The sequence below is a fragment of the Microcaecilia unicolor genome, chromosome 8 (assembly GCF_901765095.1).
Source record: "Microcaecilia unicolor chromosome 8, aMicUni1.1, whole genome shotgun sequence".
Taxonomy (NCBI): domain Eukaryota; kingdom Metazoa; phylum Chordata; class Amphibia; order Gymnophiona; family Siphonopidae; genus Microcaecilia; species Microcaecilia unicolor.
In genome coordinates, this window is record NC_044038.1 from 174,732,838 (window position 1) to 174,758,080 (window position 25,243).

Genomic DNA, 25,243 nt, shown 5'->3' on the forward strand with positions numbered 1-25,243 from the left:
TTCCACTATATCTTTTTTGAGATTCGGCGACCAGAATTGAACACAACATTCAAGGTACAGATGCACCATGGAGTGATACAAAGGCATTATAACATCCTCATTTTTGTTTTCCATTCCTTTCCTAATAATACCTACTTGCTTTCTTAGCTGCAGCAGCACACTGAGCAGAAGGTTTCAATGCATCATCAACGACGACACCTAGATCCCTTTCTTGGTCTGTGATTCCTAACGTGGAACCTCGCATAACGTAGCTATAATTCGGGTTCCTCTTTCCCACATGCATCACTTTGCAGTTGCTCACATTAAACGTCCAGTCTCCCAGTCTTGAAAGGTCCTCTTGTAATTTTTCATAACCCTCCCACGATTTAACGACTTCGAATAACTTTGTGTCATCAGCAAATTTAATTACCTCACTAGTTACTCCCATCTCTAGGTCATTTATAAATATGTTAAAAAGCAGTGGTCCCAACACAGACCCCTGGGGAACCCCACTAACTTCCCTTCTCCATTGAGAATACTGACCATTTAACCCTACTCTCTGTTTTCTATCTTTTAACCAGTTTTTAATCCACAATAGAACACTATCTCCTATCGCATGACTCTCCAATTTCCTCTGGAGTCTTTCATGAGATACTTTGTCAAACGCCTTCTGAAAATCCAGATACACAATATCAACCGGCTGACCTTTATCCAAATGTTAGTTCACCCGTTCAAAGAAATGTAGTAGATTGGTGAGGCAAGATTTCCCTTCACTAAATCCATGTTGACTTTCCAGCTTATAATCGAAAGAGAAAAATGCCTATATTTCGACCCAAATTGGGAGATGGGCGTTTTTCTCGCAAAGGCGCCCAAATCGGTATAATCGAAAGCCGATTTTGGGCGTTTCCAACTGCACTCCGTCGCGGAAACGAATAAAGTTGACTGGGGCGTGGTTATCAGCCGAGGAGAGATGGGCGTCTGTAGCTGATAATCGAAAAAAAAAGGGGTTTTTACCGCGATTTTGGGTCTCTTTTTTTGGACCCTTTTTTTCACGAACAAGTCCCAAAAAAGTGCCCCAACTGCCCAGATGACCACTGGAAGGAATCGGGGATGACGTCCCCGGACTCCCCCAGTGGTCACTAACCCCCTCCCACCAAAAAAACCCCACTTTAAAAATTTTTTTCCCAGCCTGTATGCCAGCCTCAAATGCCGTACCCACCTCCATGACAGCAGAATCTGTTTGATCCTCTCACAGCCTTTCCCTGGGTCAGATGTGGCTCTTGGGTGCACTACAGGGTCACATCAGCATTGCATTGTGGTGGGTGTAGGGTATTGGGCTCCGTGATTTCATTAGCTTGTGTTACAGTCTCACGATGTTGGTAGTTGGTAGGCTCTTCTCCCATGGTGCTTTTCCCCCTGCCTACTGGGTCAGAGTGTGCCCTGTTGTGTTTCCTGTTGTAGTCCATGCGGTAGTGGCCATTTTTGTAAGCCAGTTTTAGTTCCCTTTCCTGTGTTAGCCACGTTAGACAACTTAGTTCTTACCTTGAATGTGGCTGAAAGAGGGCATTGTACAGCTAATCTCAGTACCAGGGAGACTCGTTGCCATTGGGGCACAACCTCTGCAGTTAACTGTGAGTAAACGTGCTTATTCCAATAAAGGACGTTTTCGGAGAGATTAGTCTTCAGGTGTCAACTGGTGTGCCAATGTTATACAGCAGCCACAAGTCCTAGAGGCCTGCGTGTATGCAGGTCCCTGGAGCACTTTTAGTGGGTACCGCAGTGCACTTCAGGCAGGCGGACCCAGGCCCATCCCCCCTACCTGTAACACTTGTGCTGGTAAATGGGAGGCCTCCAAAACCCACTGTACCCACATGTAGGTGCCCCCTTCACCCCTAAGAGCTATGGTAGTGTTGTACATTTGTGGGTAGTGGGTTTTGGGGGAGGGGGGTTGGGTGCTCAGCACCCGTGGTAAGGGAGCTATGCATGTGGGAGCGTTGTCTGAAGTCCACCGCATTGACCTCTAGGGTGCCCAGTTGGTGTCCTGGCATGTCAGGGGTGGGTGAGTGTACTACGAATCGTGGCCCCTCCCACGACCAAATGGCTCGGATTAGGATGTTTTTGAGCTGGGCGTTTTTAGTTTCCATTATCGCTAAAAAAAAAAAAAAACGCCCAGCTCAAAAACGTCCATTTTTTTCAAAAATACGGTTCGGCCCACCCCTTCACGGACCCGTTCTCGGAGATAAACACCCTTGGAGATAGGCGTTTGCGTTCGATTATGCCCCTCCACGTCTCATTAATCCATGCTTTTAAATATGCTCTGAAAGTTTGTTCTTTATAATAGTCTCTACCTGAATGTAACTCACCTTGAGCTGCTACTGAGAAAGGTGTGAGCAAAATCCAAATAAACAAAATGAGTAAGGATCAGATACATAAGACTGGTAGCCAGGCTGATCCATCATCCTACAGATAAGGGTACCAGGATAAACTGGCACTTTTGCACAACTGGCATATGGGCATCGGTGGCAGCGCCCTATCAGTCCTGCCCTCTTAAAGATACAGGGTCTCACAGACTGGCAGCATTCAGAGCACTAAATATGAGAACTGCTTTAAAATTTGACAGGACACATAGCCAATATTTCCTCTAAGGTGAGCGGGAAGTTCTCCACCCACATTTCTGCCAGTGGAGGTGCTGTTTCAATATCTCATTTTTTATAGTGAGGGACAGGCAGGGTTTTTGGCACTTGCCTAGTCTCAGAAGAGAGCTTAGTTCACTCAGCTTTGGTGGTTTCTAATGGCTTCTAGGATCAAGTTTTCTTAGCCCTGTTGGTGGTATTGCTCACTGACCCTTTGCATGTTGTTTTACAGTTGGCTGGGCAGGAGTGTGTACCGGCAGTGGGGTAAGGAGACTGCCAAGGCTTCCTGGCTGGGGGCTCCCAGGGAATAAAGGCAAAGCTTCTCCCCTATTTGTAAGAAGGTGCTGTGCTTAGGCTCGGCCCCACTGCCCCCTGCCAGACCCAGCCTGAGAACATATCTAATGGAAACTTTCCTTACTGTGCTTGTCATGTCTCTCCCTTGTCCCATCCACTTTGCCATCCGGCAGAATTCGCAAGAAGTAGTCTCCGTTTCTGCAGTAGAGGAGTTTGGGCTTCCTGTAATTTCCCACTGGAAGGTCAAACTTTTCTGTCAGGGCTGCAAATGTTGTAATCTCCCCTTCAGCCATCTCTCAGCCCTTCCCAGTGCCCGGCCTTGAAGACTGTAAGAAATTCAACATGGTTATAATGATACTAGCGACAAAGTGTTGGAATCACATTGCCTGCACACACATTTTGATAGAGGGAGGGGAATGGGCTGATGTGAGTGACTCCCTGAGATCAGGATTACATGTCCCATCTCAGTAATTACTAGGACTTTGCAGTGTCGATCACTTACACAACGTGAAACAAAACTTACACAATTCAGTGCTGGAACATTTGCTCACTTAAGTGGCATTCAACAAATAGACACTCAAATGGCATAGCACGTATTTGTGTGGGGGGAGTGCCATAGACAGGGCAGACATTTAGGCAGGCAACTGACAGAATATTGTAAGTTGCCCCCATACCTGCTAGATTTAGAGGCCCCCAGGTGTAAGTGGGTTTTTAAAAAATGTATATTAATATTGGGTATCCCAATTTACACTAATATTCAAAAAGGACTAAGGGGCCATAAAAAAAAATAAGTTCTCACCCCAAGTTACCAGGGTGCCTAAATTGAGGCCTCATGTTGTAGAAATGCCCCAAAAGGGGTAAATTTTATAACAGTGCACCTATATATAGGCATTTTTATGATATCTGTGTGGTGCCTATTTTATAAGGGGAAGTAGGTGTCTATTTGCTTTAGAGAATACTAATATAGCTGGGTATATTCACACGTATGCAGTTAGCTGTGAGCATTTATGCCAGCCGTAGAGCTGCTGTAAGTGTTCGCACCTCAATTCTCGAGACATGCGCAAAACTTACAGCAGTGATTCCCAAACCTGGTCCTGGAGGAACCCCAGCCAGTCAGGTTGTCAAGATATCCACAATGAATATTCATGAGAGAGATCTGCATACACCTGCCTCCACTGTATGCAAATCTCTCTCATGACTGTCATTGTAAATATCCTGAAAACCTGACTGGCTGGGGCGCCTCCAGGACTAGGAGGCAGATGCAGCAACCAAACGTAAAAAAATCTAAATCGTTAAAGTCCCTAACGATTTTAAAATAACAAAAAATGCACCAAAAAAAAAAAGTCACACATGCTGAGATCGGTATTGAAACGTACAATGTATCAAAGAATCACAATACACATCGTTAATCAGCCCCCAAATCATGCGCAGAGCAGCCAAGCGTTATGTTAGCTGCTCTGCGCATGCCACAAACAGTCAAAACACAGTCAAATCACAAGCACATGGCTCCCAAATCAAAACAAAAATAAAAAAAAAGGGTCGGGAGGGGGCAAAGGCGCTGGTCAGGAGCGTCCTGTATGGCCGTCCTTGCCCCCCCCCCACCCGTGGTCGCTGTTCCCCCCGCCCCACTTCCCCCTGCATTCTAAATTAAAAAGCAAGAAGAAAAGCAAACGTACCTTTAGCAGCCCCGGCCCCCCTCCCTTCCTCACTACTCTGTCTCCCCCCAGCTCCGCCTCCTGACATCCTCCGCCCTGTGCCCCGCCCCCTCTTGGGGTCGTCACCGCCATTCCCCTCCTCCATCGGGCCCCCCTCCCTCTTACCGGGCTCGTGCAGCGCCTCTCTCCTCTGTCTGAAGGCGCTGCACGGGCAAGAAGAAAGCTGATGCCTGCCTTCGCCCAGCTTCTGTCGCGCGTCTCTCTCCTCCTGGGCCCGCCCCTGTCTGACGTCGGTAACCTACGTAGGTTACTGACGTCAGACAGGGGCGGGCGCAGGAGGAGAGAGACGCGCGACAGAAGCTGGGCGAAGGCAGGCATCAGCTTTCTTCTTGCCCGTGCAGCGCCTTCAGACAGAGGAGAGAGGCGCTGCACGGGCCCGGTAAGAGGGAGGGGGGCCCGATGGAGGAGGGGAATGGCGGTGACGACCCCAAGAGGGGGCGGGCACAGGGCGGAGGATGTCGGGAGGCGGAGTTGGGGGGAGACAGAGTAGTGAGGAAGGGAGGGGGGCCGGGGCTGCTAGAATTTTGCTTTTTCGGGGGGGGGGGGGGGAGCGGCGGAAAGTGGGGAGCAGCGGGGGGGGGGGCAAGGCCGTCCATACAGGACGCTCCTGATGAGTGCCCTTGCCCCCTCCCGATCCTTTTTTTATTTTTTTATTTGATGTGTTTTCTGACGTCCTTTGGACCAATCACAGCGCTTTTAGCTCTGCTAATGCGCTGGGATTGGCTCAAAGTTTGTTTATTTTTTCACTTAATGATTTTTCCTGGCACAGAGCTGTCCTAACGAGAGGTCCAGACCTGTCGTTAGATTTCCTGCCTTTTTCCTGCGTAAAGGCAATCGGAAAAGGTTAGTGCATGTCGTTTCAATGGGGTTTTCACACTAATTGCTCATCTCCATTCCGTTTTCGTTAGCTGCTGGCTTCCTCGGTAAAAGCCCTTTGATGCATGCAACGGATCAAATTTTCCTCGTTGGAGGGTCATTAAAGGCTCATTTAGCTTTAGTGCATCTGCCTCTAAGTTTGGAACCACTGACATAGTATTCTACTAATTATGTAAAGTGTGAGTCCCGCCCACACTTTGCCCAAACTCTGTCTACACCTACCTGTAAAATATGCATGCAAGAGATGCATCTATTTACATACAAATATGCAACATTCTGGGAAACCTCCTTCTTTCACCCTATGGCTCTCCCATTTCTGGTTTCACCTCTTACCCAGCCTCCTATTCCATCCTATCTTTCGTCTACTCCCCAACCCCACATTTATATCCTCTGTACTCACTATCCTCCTCCTATTCATTGCCTTGACAACCCCCAATAGCCTCTCCCATTCCTAGTATTGCCCCTCCCCCTCAGCCTTGTAGTCTGATATCCTCCCTTCCACTCCACCACTGTCCCCACCCATGGCCCTCCATCTCTCCCTTCTGCTCCAATGTTCAACGTCTCTCCCTCTTTTTCTCTCCCTACCTCACTTCCCTGGGACCCAACATCTCTTCCTCCTTCCCCTCCAATCCACCCCCACGTCCAACATCTCTCCATCTCTCTTCCTTCCCTCACTCCCTCTGTTTTCTCCTTCCCTGAGTTCAACTGTCTCACCATCTGTCTTCCTTACCTTACCCATTCCCCTCTGCCCCCAGGTCCAACATGTTTCCATGTCCTTCCCCTCCGCCCCCAGGTCCAATATGTTTCCATCTCTCTTCCTTACATTCTTTCCTGTGTATAACATCTCTCCCTCTCTGCTCCCTCTTTCCCAACTACCCCCAGGTCCAATGTTTATCCATTTCTCTTCCTTCCTGCCCTACGTGTCTAACATCTACCTCCCTCCTTCCCTTCTGCCCCCTGATCCAACATGTCTCCATCATTCTTCCTTCCTTTCCTCCATCTCTCCCTCTGTTTCCTCCTTCCGTACTGGCTCTGGGTCCAAAATCATCTTTCTTCCTTCCCTTTCCACATTCTTACCCCACCCGTCCATCATTTCTCACTCTGCTTCTCATCTGCCCCCCCGGGTCCAACAGTACTCATCTCTCTCAACTCCTCTCCCTCCTGTCCCCGGCCCAGTATCTTCTGTGTCTGACCCTCCCTTTAAAACATGCATTTCTGTGACAGAACAGCAGCGGCAGTGGCAGTGATTACCTTCAGCTGTCTGTTGCCGAGCTTGAGGCCTGCTCTTTGCTGCGGCCTGCCCTTGCAGAAGTAGGAAGTTATGTCAGAGGAGGGCGGGATGAGCAGGCCATGAGCTTGGCAGCAGACAACTGAAGGGAATCGCTGCTGCTGTTCTGCCATTTTAAAGGGGGGGGGGGGTCAGACACAGGAGGAGATACCGGGCCACAGGTGGGGGAGGGGAGTTGAGAGAGACAAGTTGTGCTGTGCCGGACCCGGAGGCAGAGGGGAAGCAGAGTGAGAAATGGACATGTTGGGTGGGAAGCGCTGGGCCCCTCAACTGCCCGGTTGCCCGACTGGTCAGTCTGTCCCTGCTACTGAGTGTTGCAAACCTCCACCTTTCTGAAGTCAGTCCAGGTTTCTCCTCTAACCATGGAGTTCCAAACCTGTCGTACAGCTGCCCTGCATATAATCCTGTAGTAAGAAGGCAAGGGAGATACAAGGATTTGGTGTACATATACCAGTGGTTCCCAAACCTGTCCTGCAGGCTCCCCAACTAGTCAGGTTTTCAGGACATCCACAATGAATATTCATGAGAGAGATTTGCATACACTCACCTCCACTGTATGCAAATCTTTATCCTGAAAACCTGACTGACGAGGGAGCCCCCAAGACAGGTTTGGGAACTACTGGTATATGCTATTATTTGAAACATTAACATATATGATAGGCAAGTAAATGTTAGTACCTAGTGCATAGGATCACCGCCAAAGTGGGAGAAAGCCTTTATTACAGGGGTACTCAAACCTGTCCTAGGGGTCCACAGACCAGTTGTGTTTTCAGGATATCCCTAATGAATACGCATGAGAGAGATTTGCACATAGTGGAAGTGACAGGCATGCAGATCAGCCCCCCCCCCCCCACCACCACCAAATAAAAAGTTACCTAAAAATAGCAAAGAAAGACACATAACAAAGTCTAGGCAAACCATTTCAAGATCACGGAGCCCAACACTGGAGGAAGACTATCCTATCAGAAATAGGAAAGTTCTCAATATTTTTCTAAAAATCAATATGTTAACCTTAAGTCCAGCGGTAATTTGTTCTGTAAGGTAGGAGTTAGAACTTAAAAAACTCTACCAGCTCTACAGCTATCCTTCATTCAGTAACAACTGAACAACCCTAAATAGTTTTTTTGGATTGTAAATTACATGTTTTTAGGCCCATCCTGGTATTTTTAGAGCACATTCTTCCATGCCAGCTGCCTTTGACTCCATAAGAAGAGTGACTGAATACTGTTTTCCATTCTCTTTGTTTCCTGTAACCAGAGACTAATGCTCTCTCCATACTTTTAGAAGTATGTCATTGGTATTCTGCACACAGGGACTCTTATAGTCTACTATTATACATTTGGCAAGGCTACAGCAGGTTCCCGAGGAACGAGAGAGATAAGGGGGATGAAATTAAAGTAGCAGTCCTTGCTCGATTCCTCAAAAATATTAGCTTGCCAATTTCATGGCTGAAGTGTTTCGTTTTTGGCTCCAGATTTCCTCTTTCTTTGGCCCTAATATATTTTAATGTTCATGTTTTTTTACATTTATACCTATAGTATATACATGTGACTCCGGGGTCATGAGGTACGATGGCATTCCGGGGGAGCCTCCAGTGTGTTCCCTGTGTGAGATATGGTGTATGCAGGAAGTGGCATGCAGGGGTCCCTAGTACCCCTGCAGCAGGATGATTGTAATTTCTGACAATTCTTCTAGATGGTTCCCTACATGGAGAACCAGGGGAGGAGATGTGATATCATAGAGATTATAACTAGTGCTGTTGATTAATCACCATTAACGATCATGGTTAATGTGCAGAGCTTGATCATGATTAAATGCAATGCTATCTTTTCAAATATAAACTATCCAGGCCAATATTGAGCCTGCCACCATCTGACGTGAGCATCAACCCCCTCCTGAAACCCTCTCCAAGAGCACCCCCTCCTGAAGAATTATTCCTTTTGTGTTCTTTTAGTTTGTAAACCGTTTAGCCCTGCCTGCCACTTCAAGTGGTATAGAAAGTCTGGAATAAATAATAAATAATAATGTCCCCATGGGGGCAAGTGACAGGGCATTAACCCCACATAATGATGCCCCATGGGGGTGGGTGGCAGGGCGTTAACCCCACATAATCATGTCTCTAGAGGAGATGAGTGAGAGGACATTAACTTAACATAATCCTGTCCCCAATGGGGATGGGTGTCAGGGTGTTAACCCTGTTTAATCCTATCCCTAGTGGGGGCGGATGGTAGGACATCAAGCCCATATAATCATGTGCCCACTGGGGGTGGGTAGCAGGATGTTAACGCATAATCATATCCCCGAGGGGGAGGGGGTTTGCAGGGCATCAGCTCAATCTATTATACAGGTTCTCAGTTTCTCTCAATAGACCAAGAAAGGACAGTCCTTGGCTCATAGGTCAGACCCCACACTTGGCTACCAGCCTTTACTTGCATTTAATATCAGGAAAGCGACAGCCAAATATATGCAGCATGAACGATCATTGCAAAGAAATGTCACGTCTCATTTCTAGTACTTTGAGGTTTCTTAAAATTCACAACTAATAACTTTGTGGTGTGCAGAAATTGAGTAAGCCTCTCCGATTTTCTTGTATTTATGAAAATTCTTGTGGAGAGGAGGAAAGAGCAGAGAATTGTGGAATATAGGCTTATTTCTGGGCACAAAACACAGAGACAAAATACAGAAATAGCAGAGGGACTGTGGGCAGATGTTGCCTGCAAGCGTTTGCAAATGAAAACACGTTCCAGTTCCCACAGTAGCTTCTAAACACAATCAGACATGACTTCCTGTGTAGAAGATAGGGTTCCCCTTTCCAGAACATGCACACAGATGCACTGTCTCACACACGCTGCAGGAGCTTTTGCCATTGGTCCAGGGCTTTCTAAATCTGACCTGGGCACTCTAAAGTCGGTAAAGTTTTTATGCTATCCACAAAGAATATATGCAAATGGATCTCATGCATATTCATTGTAGATATGTAGAAAACCCTGGGGTCGTTTTACTAAGGTGCGCTGAAAAATGACTTGCGGTAGTTTAGGCATGGGTTTTGGGTGCGCACTGATCCATTTTTCAGCGCGCCTGTAAAAAAGGTTTTTAAAAACTTTTTGCCGAAAATGGACATGCAGCAAAATAAAAATTGCCGCACGTCCATTTTGGGTCTGTGACCTTATTGCCAGTCATTGACCTAGTGGTAAAGACTCACGCAGTAACTGGCCAGTAATGACCTACGCGCATCAAATGCTACTTGGCGCGCGTCTGATACATGCGTCCGAAAATAAAATTTTTCAGATGCTCGTATCGGACGTGTGACAAAAATGAAATTACCGCAAGAGCCACATGATAGCCGGGTGGTAACTCCATTTTGGCATGCGTTGAGTGCACATAGACGCTTACGCAGCTTAGTAAAAGGGCCCCAGTGAGGTGTACAGCACTGCGTATGTCTAGTAGCGCTATAGAAATACTAAGTAGTAGTAGTAGTAGGAAGGACAGGTTTAGAAAGTTCTTTTTCATAGACTCTAGGTCAAGAAATCAGAATCCCTGGGACCCCCAGTGGTGGAAGCATGCAGGAGAAGTGTCTAGCAATGCAGTGGAGAAAAGTCTCTAGATTTACTTCTGTGAATGTTGGCTTTTGTGGTGCACAAAGAAATAGAGGCATTCTTCTTGGCAGACCAAATGCCCATTCATGTTTCCAAGGATAGACTCTAGTGTGTCGACCAAGCAGAATGTGGAGTATCTCTTGGCTATCACTAACATTCAAACAAGCTGTGCAGACATAGACTCTTTTGAATAGGCAAGGGGAATATTTCTATTCATCATATGCTCACTACAGTTCAGAAGGAAGACTTAGATGCCACTTGACTTCCTTCCTTCTCCAGCAGTATTCACTATATCCAGTGGTGAGTACGTACAAGGCAAATTACCCCCAGCTGTAGGGATGCGAATATGATACCCGCTGTACCATGCCTTGCAATTATAAAATGTTTCCTGTTAATTTCCAGCTGTCTTAAACGAAAGCTTTACAAACTGCTAAATGCTTGCAATCGCCTGGGCTATTATGTGTTCAGCTGTTTATATTTCTGCTTATTTCAGTAGAAATGGGAGGAATCATGACATCATCGAGTTGTTTTAAAGCATCAGGACAAACTGAGAAACCTTTCTCGTGACTGTATTCTCTGTCTGACTGACAGAGGGTTGTAAGCGACATGACCACATCACAGAACCTGGGGAACTGGGTTCGATTCCCACTGCAGCTCCTGGTGACTCTGGGCAAGTCACGAAACCCTCCATTGCCCCAGGCATAAAAATAAGTACCTTTATATAATATATAAACAGATTTGATTGTAACCACGGAAAGGCAGCATATCAAATCCCAGCCACTTCCCACCCCCTATCATTTCTGCAAAAACATCATTGGCTACAATACAGGGCTTACTTTAAAACTCTATGTCTGATCTTGAAGGCCCTTAAAGGAAATGGACCAGAGTACTTGAAGAACAGGATCTCTCTCCCTGCACCTCCAAGGTCTCTAAGGCATGATACTCGCCAGCGAACCTTCTCAGGAGTAGCCCCACACTCTGGAACACTCTCCCAGAAAGGCTTCACTTAATACAAAACTATCTCTACTTCAGGAAGCAGGTGAAAGCTCGACTTTTCTCCCAAGCCTTCAGTAGAAGAAGCAACTAGCTGGTCACATACACAAGGACTGACACCAGCTGTACATACTGTAGCAGAACTTCCTTATTCAGTCCTACTCTAGCTGAGTTCATTTTCCTACACCTTTTGCTTCACTCCATGGGCAACTTTTCCTTAGTCTAGTTACCCTTATTTCTATCAAACTACTGTTACTCTATCTTATCTATGTCAGAGCTTTCCAAACGGGGTCACGAAATCCACATTTGGGGTCACGGCCTAGGTGGGCTCTTTATAGGTGCATCATTATTCTGCATTACTTGGGGGGGGGGGGGGGGTTGACACACAATTTTAATGCGTGGAGTAACCATTTCATAGAGTATATCAAATTCCTTTCTATTTCATGAAGAAGAAGTTTGGTCGCTGTACACAACATTCATTTTATATTAGATCATACTTGACCCCTGACGCAGGTGCGATGTGCCGAAACATGGCCTTGTTTGGTCCATACTGGAATATTGATTTTCATAATTAACCCATTAGTGCCCAACTTTCCCATAATAAGCCATATGGGAACAAATTGGCATGGGAACGTTGGGCACTAATGGGTTAAAGGAACTGTGTCCTGTTTCTGAAGGCTCTTGGTGGTTTTTGTTGTATTTTGGACTCTGTTTCTGTACTTTGAACTCTCTGTACGGTTGTCATGGTTCACATAATCATGTGAGAATAACATGGGCGTTTGGCCACTGCTTGGCTCATATTGACTGACAGCTGCACAGTCCAAAAGCAAAATCATAACATTTGTTCCAGAGGCTTCGAAAAAAGGGTGTGGGAAGAGTAAGGGCAAGTGTATAAATTATGTGTCCGCATTTACCCAGTCATGTGTGTCCTTGCCATCATTGTGTAACTGCAGGCATGTAAATTTAACATATGTACAAAATAAAGCCCATCAGAACTTAATTCAGCTATTATTCATTAGCATTACAGCATTTTCAGAATTAATATAATATGCTCATAGGTTTTCACAGACCAGCAGGTCTAGCTGTGTTCATTCGTTTCAATCATTACACCTGATACTGTAAAGTATTTTTTTCAAAACCTTTTCTGTGCTGTTAAAGTGCTCCAGCGTCCTTTTCAAAGTTTGAAATGATCACGGAAAGGGGCTCGAACATCTGCAACGAAACAACAAGCCATTGGGTCTCTTGAGACAGCACGTTTTGCAAAACATGTTCCATGTCGGGACCCAAGACATTTTTTAAAACAAAGCTAAATCAATTTATTTTCACTTTTAGTTGGAGCACTTTAATAGCACAGAAAAAGGTTTTTTGAAAACAAAAATGCTTTATAATATCACGCGCGATGATTGAAACGAACGGACACAGCTAGATCTGCTGGTCTGTGAAAACCTATGAGCATATGATTAACCACAATTAATGCAAAGAAAATTTTTTTTTTAAACTCACACTAATAATTTTAACTGCTACTCAGTCCTATAAGGAGGAAGAAAAATGGCAGAAAGATGAATGTGAAAGATGTTAAAGGGGAAGAAGTGAAGAAGAGAGGAGGAGAGAAAAAAAATAGTGAGGAGAGAGGAGGCCCTGAAAATAGAGTTCAGATCACAGACAGAGGAACAGAACCAGAGACAGGGAATAAGATGATTAGAAAAATAAAATCACTGGACACCAAAGGTAAGAAAAAATATTTTATTTCCAGTTTAGTAACTGAAGTACAATATGTCAGTTTTCAGAATTGACATCTGCAGTCTATATTTTGCACTATACAGGTGAAAATGTGAGGAGGACAGTTATTATGTGATCACGCACACGATCAAATATTTTAATCACCATTAATCATGCAATTGACACCTTTGATCGATCAACAGCTCTAGTTTTGAAAACACTGTAATGATAATAAGTAATAGCTGACTTTAAGTTCTGTTGGGCTTTATTTTGCATATATCTGATGTACGTTTTTCCCCATCAGTGAATCTGGCCTTATTGTTTCCTTCTTTTTATGGTGGCATGTAAATTTAAGGCACACAGATACTGGGTTACACTAATATTCTGTGATGGAATCTGGACACCCAGACACTTTTCTAGAATAGACTCTTAGGACATGCAAATGGATGTCACTAAGTACAGAACTGACCCTCAGAGGGGAGAGACTCAGGGAGCCACACCAAGGTTCAATGGGGGCTGCCACTAGCCCTCAGGTCTTGGAAGGAAGAAAACTGTCTAAAGCAGAGTTACTTACCTGTAATGGGATCTCTCTGTGGACAGCAGGATAAATCAGCCGCACATGCTATATCACACAGTAATATGATCACAAAAGGCCAATTGGACTAGCAGAAATGTCTGAGCTAATGAATGTCGCTCATTGGATTTGTAGAGAGCAACAGTAACCACCACACATCATTCACACATATACTCAGTTGGACTTGAAGACTCTCAGCTATTTAAAAAAAAAAAAAAAAAAACTCTTTCTGAGACCCCTGAAAGAGCTGCTTTATTGGTGTCCCTGGTATTCGAACAAGATGTAAATGCTGTTTTTAAGCTGTTTATTCAGTATGCATCTGGATTTATCTGGAAAGGTTTGCCTTTTTGCGGATGACACGAAAATAGCCAACAGAGTGGATACCCTGGAGGGAGTAAAAACGATGAGAAGGGATCTCCGAACATTAGAAGAATGGTCGAGGGTCTGGCAGTTAAAATTTAATCTTAATCCTAATAGGGGATATATATATAATAGGAGGTACCTAAAACATTAACAACAAACAGTACTCCTGTTCTATATAAATTACAAAATCTTTATTAGTGAAAACAAACCAGTGCATTAAAAGAATTACCAAATAGTATCCCTGCAACTCACTCACACTGCCATCCACACCAGACTTATACCCTGATCACATATGTAAATCCCACAAAGAACATTGAACATAAACCCTAAATTGCAGTTTCTTCAGTCTCTGTGTATCATCAGAGCACAATCTCAATAAAGATCAGTCAGTGAGCCCTAAAAAAACACAAGGGCACACAAAACCCAGTTCTTAATAATTGTAGCAGATATTGAACATTGCTCATCTTTGTATCCAAGTTCTTGTTGGATACAAAGATGAGCAATGTTCAATATCTGCTACAATTATTAAGAACTGGGTTTTGTGTGCCCTTGTGTTTTTTTTAGGGCTCACTGACTGATCTTTATTGAGATTGTGCTCTGATGATACACAGAGACTGAAGAAACTGCAATTTAGGGTTTATGTTCAATGTTCTTTGTGGGATTTACATATGTGATTTTATTTATTTTTGTTACATTTGTACCCTGCGCTTTCCCACTCGTGGCAGGCTCAATGCGGCTTACATGGGGCAATGGAGGGTTAAGTGACTTGCCCAGAGTCACAAGGAGCTGCCTGTGCCTGAAGTGGGAATTGAACTTAGTTACTCAGTTCCCCAGGACCAAAGTCCACCACCCTAACCACTAGGCCACTCCTCCACTCTCTCAATTACTAAAAGGGCAGCAGGGTCTATTCTGATTACTAACCCAAGGCAACTAGTCACAAAATAAGTCAATTCTGCTTGCATTATTTATGCAATGCCTCAGGGTATAAGTCTGGTGTGGATGGCAGTGTGAGTGAGTTGCAGGGATACTATTTAGTAATTCTTTTAATACACTGGTTTGATTTCACTAATAAAGATTTTATAATTTATATAGAACAGGAGTACTGTTTGATGTTAAAGTTAAAATTTAATGCCAAGAAGTGTAAAGTGAGCACTTGGGGTGCGGAAACCCAAAAAAGAGATACCGGATAGGAGGGGAGAGATTAGTAAGCTCGACTCAGGAGAGAGACCTTGGGGTGCTGGTGTCGGAGGATCTGAAGGTGAAGAATCAATGTGACAAGGCAACGGCCATGGCCAGAAGGATGCTAGGCTCAATAGAGGGGCATAACCAGCAGAAGAAAGGAGGTGTTGATGCCCCTCTACAAGCGTTGGTGAGGCCCCACTTGGAGTATTGTGTTCAATTTTGGAGGCCGTATCTTGCTAAAGATGTAAAAAGACTGGAAGCGGTGCAAAGAAAAGCTATGAAAATGGTATGGGATTTGCGTTGCAAACCATACGAGAGACTTGCTGACCTGAACATGTATACCTTGGAGGAAAGGAGAAACAGGGGTGATATGATACAGACGTTCAAATATTTGAAAGGTATTAATCCGCAAACGAACCTTTTCCGGAGACGGGAAGGCGGTAGAACTAGAGGACATGAATTGAGGTTGAAGGGGGGCAGACTCAGGACTAATGTCAGGAAGTATTTTTCCACGTAGAGGATGGTGGATATGTGGAATGCCCTCCTGCGGGAGGTGGTGGAGATGAAAATGGTAATGGAATTCAAACATGCGTGGGATAAACACAAAGGAATCCTGTTTAGAAGGAATGGTTCCGTGGAATCTTATCGGAGATTGGGTGGCAATGCCAGTAATTGGAAACAAAACGGGAGCTGGGCAGACTTCTACGGTTACACCCCGATCGTGACTGAATAGATAGGGATGGGCTGGAGTGTAAATTTTAAGGGGCTTCAATGTTAGCTTCAGAAATTAGTACAAGAACAGTACTGGGCAGACTTCTACGGTCTGCGCCCTGAGAATGGCAAGGACAAATCAAATTCGGGTATACATATAAAGTATCACATACCATGTAAAATTAGTTTATCTTGATACACTACAGGCAAGATGGCCGCCGAGGGAACTTGCTAACCGCCAGCATTTCCTCAGTTCTCAGCTTTACCTATTGAGATGCCGAAGCGACGGGGCAGGTCCGCCCCCTATGCTCCCCAGCGGTCGGATCCTCTCTCGCAAGACATATGGCCTTTTTTGCAGACAAGTGTGGTTCCATCCACGGCAGTGTTGGAAGTGTCTGGGGGCAACCCGCTGATACGCGCCAGTGCGGATGGAGGCACGGCAGCGTCTCCAGGACTAGAGCTTACGCTCAGCCCCGACACAAGGGAACCACCCCCTCAGCCGTTGGGCTATTCCACTCCATCAGAGACGACCCTGAACAGATCCCCTAAAAGTGGTGAGACCGAACAGAGTCGGGAGGCAGAACAGCGGTCTTTTGGAGTGCAGGAAGCCTTGATGGAAACGCCGACAATAACAGCGATTTCGGCGGGAAATGCTGCTGGTTTGAATCCGGACTTTTTACAGTACCACTTTTTTCTTTTGAAGTGCACAAGCCAGTTGAAGTGACTTTGGATTCATTATGGACTTTGATTGTAGAGCTTGGGAAGTCTTTTACCCCACAGATAAATATATTAAATCAAGATATGAGAAAACAAGGGGAAAAAATAAAGACTATAGAGGCAAGAATAGATAAACTTGAACAGGCAGAAGAAAAGAAAGATCTTGATATGAAGAGAATTCAGTCTCAACAGGAGATTATGATTAAAGATCTGACCTCATTAAGAAGAAAGACTGAGTCTCTTGAAAATACTGTTAGAAGTAACAATTTACGACTGTTGAATTTTCCCAGACAGACTACTAAACCTCCCCGGGAAATGTTGAAAAAATATATAATAGAGATCTTGGGAGTAAAAGAGGAATTAATTCCTCCTTTTACCCAAGTGTATTATCTTCCGGTTAAGGAGAGAAGTGAACAAAAAATTGAAGTACAAGAACAACCACTCAATGTTACTGAACTGCTTGAATTAACAGATCCTGATGACGTGATTCCTACAACTCTGATGGTAACATTGGCATTGGCACCAGATAAACAATGGGTAATGTCTATGTACTTTAAGAACAAACATAAAACATTTCTCGGCCAGAAAATACAAATTTTTCCAGATATCTCCAGAGACACGCAAAAGCGTCGGAAATCATTTCTTTTAATGAAACCAGCTGTAATTCAACTGGGTGCAACATTTTACTTGCGATATCCATGCAAGTGTGTGGTGAGATACCAATCAAATAAATATGTATTTTTTGATCCGGCTCAACTAACAGCATTCCTTACCTCAAGGCAAAAAAGGGGATCTTAGAACATCTTTACCCTTGAAATATAGTTAGCACTGCTTAATGTTGGCTGTTATCATTTGTTGCTCTATCATTGATAATTTTTGTTATAATATATATTCCATTTCTTAACATCTTGCCCCAAAAATGTGGACTTCAGCAAGAAATTTCAGTACTTTTCTGTTTTTTATTCTTTCTTCAAATATGTTGAAATGTATTGCTTTTCAAACAAGTGTATTGCTTGATTTAAATGTTAAAAACTTAAAAAAAAAAAAAAAATTAGTTTATCTTGTTGGGCAGACTGGATGGACCATACAGTAGTGGTGTAGCAAGGGCGGGGCAGTGGGGGCGGTCCGTCCTGGGTGCACGCCGCTGGGGGGGGGGGGTTGTCGGCTCCACTGGTTCCCTTCTCCCTCTGTCCCGGAACAGATTACTTCCTGTTCCGGGGCAGAGGGAGCAGGGAACCAGCGGAACCGACACCTCCCCAGCAGCGTGCACGCGGCAGGCAAGAATGAATGGGTGATGCACCAAGGGGGGGTGTCATGCTGCACCCGGGGGGGGGGGGTGAGCAGCGGCGAACCGCCCCAGGTGGCAGCCGCCCTCACTACGCCACTGCCATACAGGTCTTTATCTGCCGTCATTTACTATGTTACTATCCTGCTTATTTTCGAATGAGAAGGCCGACCATCTTCCAACACAAATCGGGAGATGGTCGGCCATCTCCTGAAGCTGGCGAAATCGGTATAATCAAAAACCGATTTTTGCCAGCTTCAACTGCTTTCTGTCGCAGGGCCGGCCAAACTTCAAGGAGGCGTTTCAGCAGGGTATGGAAGGCGGGACGGGGGCGTGGTTATGAGATGGCCGGCTTCGGCCAATAATGGAAAAAAGAAGGCCGGCTCTGACGAGCACTTCGCCGGCTTCACTTGGTCCATATATTTTCAGGACCAAGCTTCAAAAAAGTGTCCAAACTGACCAGATGACCACTGGAGGGAATCGGGGATCACCTCCCCATATTTCCCCAGTGGTCACCAACCCCCTCCCACCGTAAAAAAAAAAAAATTAAAAAAATTTTTTTGCCAGCCTCTATGTCAGCCTCAAACGTCACACCCATCTCCATGACAGCAGTATGCAGGTCCCTGGAGCACTTTTAGTGGGTGCAGTGCACTTCAGCCAGGCGGACCCAGGTCCATCCCCCCCCCCTTACAAGTTACACTTGTGGTGGTAAGTGTTGTGCCCCCCCTTCACCCGTAAGGGCTATGGTAGTGGTGTACAGTTGTGGGGAGTGGGTTTTGGGGGGATTTGGGGGGCTCAGCACCCAAGGTAATGGAGGTATGCACCTGGGAGCAATTTTTGAAGTTCACTGCCATGCCCCCTAGGGTGCCCGGTTGGTGTCCTGGCATGTGAGGGGGACCAGTGCACTACAAATGCTGGCCCCTCCCACAACCAAATGTCTTGGATTTGGCCGGGTTTGAGATGGCCGGCCTCGGTTTCCATTATCGTTGAAAACCAATGCCAGCCATCTCTGACATTTGGCCGGTCCCAACCGTATTATTGAAACAAAAGATGGCTGGCCATCTTTTTCGATAATATGGTTCGGGACCGCTATGTGCGGTGCCAGCACCGGCCATATAGATGGCTGGTGCCGTTCGATTATGCATGTTACTATGTTATCCCGATGTTACCAAAAGTACTCAGGACAGAAGGAAACTGTTTCTAGCTAGGAGGCAAGAGACAAGAGATCTGGGTGTGACATTTTTTATTTATTGTTAGCTTACTCATACAAGTGTGTGGTTAAATTAGGAGGAACAAAATATGTTGTTGTTTTTGTTTTGTTTTACCCAGGGCCCAGAGCAATTGAGAGTTTTTCTAAATATGAAGTGTATTTGCTATGGCTTTAGGTGTGTGGTGGGGGAGGGGGGGATGTAATTTCAGGGCTGTGTCTTAAGTAATCTATGTTAACAGATTTATAGTTCTTTTCATTAGATTTGTCCTATTTTTTTTCCTGTGCCACTCTTCCCCTTTTTGTGGTCTAAGGAAGATTTGAATTATTTAATGATTGTTTTTCTGTTGTTCCTCATATAAGTTTTTTTTTTTTTGTTGCATTTGTACCCCATGCTTTCCCACTCATGGCAGGCTCAATGTGGCTTACATATTGTATACAGGTACTTATTTGTACCTGGGGCAATGGAGGGTTAAGTGACTTGCCCAGAGTCACAAGGAGCTGCCTGTGCCTGAAGTGGGAATCGAACTCAGTTCCCCAAGACCAAAGTCCACCACCCTAACCACTAGGCCACTCCTCCACAAAGTTCCTTTTCTGTATTGCTAATACAAGAGTTATCTTATGCTATATCGTGAAATCAATAAATAAATAATTATAAAACTCTATGTATCTTTTTTATTTTTTGAGGAGGAGAAAAGAGAAAACAAAGTAAATTTATAAAAACAAGCTATCATGGTACGGTGGCTGCTGAGAAGAGAAAGAAATTCACTAAAGAATGTGTTATTTCAACAGAAGGGAATAGCTGAGACGCAGCAGATAGAGGGGGCTTTAGCTTCTGGAATTACAGTTGTCTTTTTTCATGTTAACTTTGAAACTTTTCTAGCAGTTCACATTCAGATTCTTTTCTACTGGAATCTGCTCCTTGGTTTTCCCTTTCTGTAGGAACAGCACACCAAAGGCGATACGATCTCTTTCTGAATATCAGCTCTGTGTAGAGTCTTATATAAAACAATATTATGCTCTACTTCCTCCCCTTGTAAGTGATCCATCAAAGATTCCCTTGGGATAAAGTGGAAATAAACAGCGGTAGCCTTCATTGACAAAAAACTTGTACTGAAAAGTGAATGTCTCCTTGTAGACTAGAGTCAAGGTCCAAGAACATTTTTCATCCTCCTAGGATCAGTTTTCGCATCTGCAAGATTATTCTAAAATCCAGATGCAGATATGCTTATGCATGCGTCTCATTCAAGAAACTTTGCCCTGCTGCCACTGAAGGAAATGAGACAGGGGGACCCTAGTATTTATTTCTATCTTAGATTTATTTGGCCCCTTCACAGCAGCTCTAGACAATTAGAATGTCAGCATCCATAAAATAAAAATGTACTTGTATTAAATCACATACTCAACTGACAAACTAACAATAAAAGCATGTAAACAAGAAACCAACAGCTAAAAACAATAAAGATCCTCAAGAAACTAATATATCCTCACACCTTCTAGAATCTAACCCCCCCTCTCAAACCCCTTACACTGTTTACGGAAGACGGAATAACCCTTGGTCACCTTTACATCTTTTGGAATTGCATTCCAAAAAGTATTAGACTGTACTAGAGTTTCTCCTTTGGTGAACTGTGTGTTCACTGTAAATTGTCACGTGAAATGAATACAAATCAGTAGTTTTAGCTAAGTCCCTTGTGATTTTGTTCATGTGTACACCATCTTGGGTGAATCTTTGCATAGAGGTTGTAAATAAATCCCAATGAATAAATAAATAAATGTCAAAAAAAATCTGTCCACAGTTGGCATCCTTTTCTCAGGAGAGGACTGAACATCATTGTGGTCAGGACCAATATTAGACATGCTAGGTAGAAATTTGGTAGGGGTTCCCAAAGCCTGCCACAGGTTGCATCTCTTTCAGCTTCAGGCAAGCCTGCATCCCCTGTGGTAAAGGTGTCTACGGCAATTGACCTGGTTGCATCTCCCCCCCTCCCACACACACAACTGCAGACCCTGAGGGTATCCTCTTGGCTTCTAGCCAGCAGGTCCATATTACGCCAATCTTTGTTAACTTATGGCCATTGCAATCTGGTACTTGCAACACTACTTTTTGCTCAGAAAAACTTGAATACCTGTACAAGTAACAGAATTTTTTAATCTATAAGCTAAAAGACGAAACAAAATAAAAACGTGTAGCGGACCAGCCTACATATTGCAGCAAGTTTTCCAAAATTGCCCTATCAATCATACAGCTAATCAAATTTTCAGGATATCCACAATGGATGTGCATGAAATATCTGTTTCTCTCATGCATGGTCTTCGTGGACATCCTGAAATCCAACTGGCTGTGAGGTCATGAGGAAAGGCTTAGAATTGCTCCCTTTTAACTATCCCAAGTGACCCACAGATACATAGATACCTCAGACAGGTCAGCTGTAGTTTCCTTGGTTCTAAACCACTGTTTCCAGGAAAAAATCAAATGAAAAATTCCATGATAAAAAGAAAATACATAGGAAGATGCCACAAAAGCTTCTACCTCAGAATGAGATTGTGTCAGCATCGTATTGGCAGAAAACCTTTACACATCAGGGTGGATTCCATTAGCTTTAAATTGTTGGGTGTAACCGTTTGACATAGAGGGGCATAATCAAACAGCGCCGGCCATCTCTGTTGCCGGCTCCGTAAATGGGCGGATCCAACCGTATTTTCAAAAAAGATGGCCAGCCATCTTTTCCTTCGATAATACGGTTGGCGCCGGCTAAATCTCAACATTTAGGTCGAATGTTGAGATCGCCGGGTTTAGAGATGGCTGGGTTCGGTTTTTGGCCATAATGGAAACCAGGCCCAGCCATCTCAAACCCAGCGAAATACAAGCCTTTTGGTCGTGGGAGGAGCCAGCATTTGTAGTGCACTGGTCTCCCTGATATGCGAGGACACCAACTGGGCACCCTAGGGGACACTGCAGTGGACTTCAAAAATTGCTCCCAGGTGCATACCTCCCTTTCTTTGTGTGCTGAGCCCCCCAAATCCCCCCCCCCCAAAACCCAGTCCCCACAACTCTACACCATTACCATAGCCCTAAGGGGTGAAGGGGGGCACCTACATGTAGGTACATTGGGTTTTGGGGGGGGTTTGGAGGGATCAACATATACCACCACAAGTGTAACAGGTGGGGGGGGGGATGGGCCTGGGTCCACCTGCCTGAAGTGCACTTCACCCACTAAAAGTGCTCCAGGGACCTGTATACTGCTGCGATGGACCTGAGTATGACATTTGAGGCTGGCAAAAAAAGTTTTTAAAGTTGTATTTTTGAGGGTGGGAGGGGGTTAGTGAGCACTGGGGGACTCAGGGGAGGTGATCCCCGATTCCCTCCGGTAGTTATCTGGTCATTTGGGGCACTTTTTTGGGACTTGGACCTGAATAAAAAGGGACCAAATAAAGTGGACTAAATTCTCGTCAAGGCCGGCTTTCTTTTTTCGATTATCGGGTGAAGCCGACCATCTCAATGCACGCCCCCGTCCTGCCCCATCCCGCCCCGTCCCGCCTTTGCTACCATGCCGATATGCCCCCTTGAACTTTCGCTGGCCCCACGACGGAAAGCAGTTGGAGCCAGCCAAAATCGGCTTTCGATTATACCAATTTGGCCGGATTCAGGAGCTCACCGGCCATCTCCCGATTTGTGTCGGAAGATGGCCGGCGATCTCTTTCGAAAATAAGCTAGATAGTAACATAGTAAATGACACAGATAAAGACTTGTACTGTCCATTGAGTATACCCACAGTCACATTCATTATCAATTCATAATTAAAACAATAATCCAACAATATTACTAACAAACCCTGGGGTCCTTTTACTAAGGTGCGCTGAAAAATGGCTTGCGGTAGTGTAGGCAGGCAGCAACACAGCGGGTAGTCGAATTCAGTCCAAGGGTCTAGGCAGGCAGCAACACAGCGGGTAGTCGAGTTCAGTCCAAAGGTCTAGGTGGTCGGCAACACAGCGGGTAGTTGAGTTCAGTCCAAGGGTCAATCCGGAAGTCAGGGCCGGTCTTAGGCTGAGGCGACCGAAGCGGCCGCATAGGGCCTCGCGCTTAATAATCAATGGGGTGGAGCTGGGTTGGGGGCGGGGCTAGGGGGGCAGGGCTAGGATGGGGCCCCACCAAATTGGTTTGCACAGGGCCCCGCACTTGCTAAGACCGGCCCTGGTCAGGTAAGCAGGAAAGTAGACAGCAAAGCACACGATATCGAGCACCAAACCTCTATAGCAATAGAAACCGAAGCTAGGTATGAGGGAGACTGCGGCTCTTAAATAGTCCCCTCATCAGCAGTAACTCTAAGCAGCTGGAGAGAACGGTCTGGATTGGTGGCTGCTGGAAAGAGGTGGAGCAGCAGCGAAAGGTGGCCAATCCCGCACAATCAGGTGCGGCGAAAGAACCGCGCCGGAAGCAAGCCCCACTTCCGGAATGCCGCCAGTCTGCGTGGCCGGCCTTCAGGGCCGAATCAGAATGGCCGACCTACAAGGCCGGGAAGAACCTGACCGGAAAAACTGCTCCAATGGCCAGCGACCGAGTGACCGGCCATCAAGCCCGGACACCACAATCCCGAAGCGTAGCCGGCCATCGCGACTGGACCGATCATGGCCAGCCACCGCTACTGTGAGCGGGACCGAAGCTGAGCTGGCTGTGCGGGCCGCACAGCAGGTGAGGGACGTAACATAAGGGCAACAATTCTTCCTTACGTACATTAGTTCTTAATTTGTGAACATCAATTCATTTGTTGGTTTTTAACTAAATATCTATTAATAACTTGGTATTTGATGCTATCAATGATTCAACTGCACAAGAGTCCTAAGTAAGCAGAGTGGCACTTATCTCTCATACTGGATCCTGACAGGCACCAGGTCTCACAACATTGCTTCGTCAGGGATTCTCCTTCTTTGGCCACCTGTGTCGGTTTCAGACTTGTTTGCTCCTGTGTGATATATATGTGCAGACACACACCCTGTACCACGTGGACAGCTGCAAGAATCTATGGGTCCAATTTGCTAAGCTACTTATGAAATCAGCAGTGGCTCTGACCACATAAGCCACTGTTTTAAAAATCTGTGGCACTTGTATGGGTAACTTTTATCCATATAACCTGCAGTTGTGAATTCATCTGAGCAGTGCCAAGGGTGGACCAGGAGTTAGCAAAAGTCTTATCTGGATTGTGGCAAAATTCAGACTGCTCTCTGGATAATGAATACACACAAGATAAACCACCAGATTGCAAGCCTAACTTATGCATATGAGCAGCAACTCGGTTTAAATAGTTGGCACCACTGAACACATACATAAATTTATATGCTGGCACTGATGGTGGTGCTTAATGTATGCAACAGGCCCTATGAAATAAGAAGAGGTAAATCCATTTTCTAGGTGCTGAATCACTCATGCAGAAACACCCTGGAGACATTGAAAAAAATGTGAATATGCTGGAGATTGCATATGTAGGGCCAACAAGGGTCCTGCCATGGACGCCATTTTCAGGGGAGGGGAGGGAAATTGCAGCAGTGGTTGGAGGAAACATCTTTTACAGGATGCTCCAGGCACTGAGATAGGTTGTTCCAGTGCTGAGAATATATATTTAAAGAACATATGGTATGTTCATAAACTAGTATATAATTTGCAACAAAGAAAGACCGTGTGCTTCCATAGGGCTTGGATTTAGCTCAAATAGTATCTCTAGGTTAGCTACATTCAAGTACTTTAGGTAGTTTCCTATGGGTGTGTAAATGTACACTGCATCGATGTATCCTATAACAGAATCTAGATACCCAGAGGCCATTACAGAATAGGATGTAACCACGCATCCTTGGGGCATCTAAATGAAGGCACCCAATTATAGAATTTCTTCCATATTGCTCAGCTGATAAGAACATAAGAACAGCCACACGGGGTCAGACCAGTGGTCCATCCAGCCCAGTATCCTGCTTCCAACAGTGGCCAATGCAGGTCACAAGTACCTGGCAGAATCTCAATTAGTAGAAACATTCCAGAACCTCAAAGAGTAACAAGATTCCGGAATTCAAAAGAATAGCAATTCTGGGACAAGCAGTGGCTTCCCCCATGTCCCTTTC

General features: G+C 45.2%; 1 protein-coding gene across 3 annotated transcripts in view; it reads right to left on the bottom strand.

The window, feature by feature from the left end:
• FGF1 (fibroblast growth factor 1) overlaps window positions 1-25,243 on the bottom strand; it is a 73,013-nt gene that overhangs the window by 14,477 nt on the left and 33,293 nt on the right. For all 3 annotated transcript variants that reach the window (XM_030212804.1, XM_030212803.1, XM_030212805.1), the window contains exon 2: window positions 3,031-3,232. In XM_030212804.1, the coding sequence (XP_030068664.1) occupies window positions 3,031-3,199 (169 nt within the window). In that variant the 5' untranslated portion in view covers window positions 3,200-3,232. The remainder of the gene's footprint in view (window positions 1-3,030; window positions 3,233-25,243) is intronic.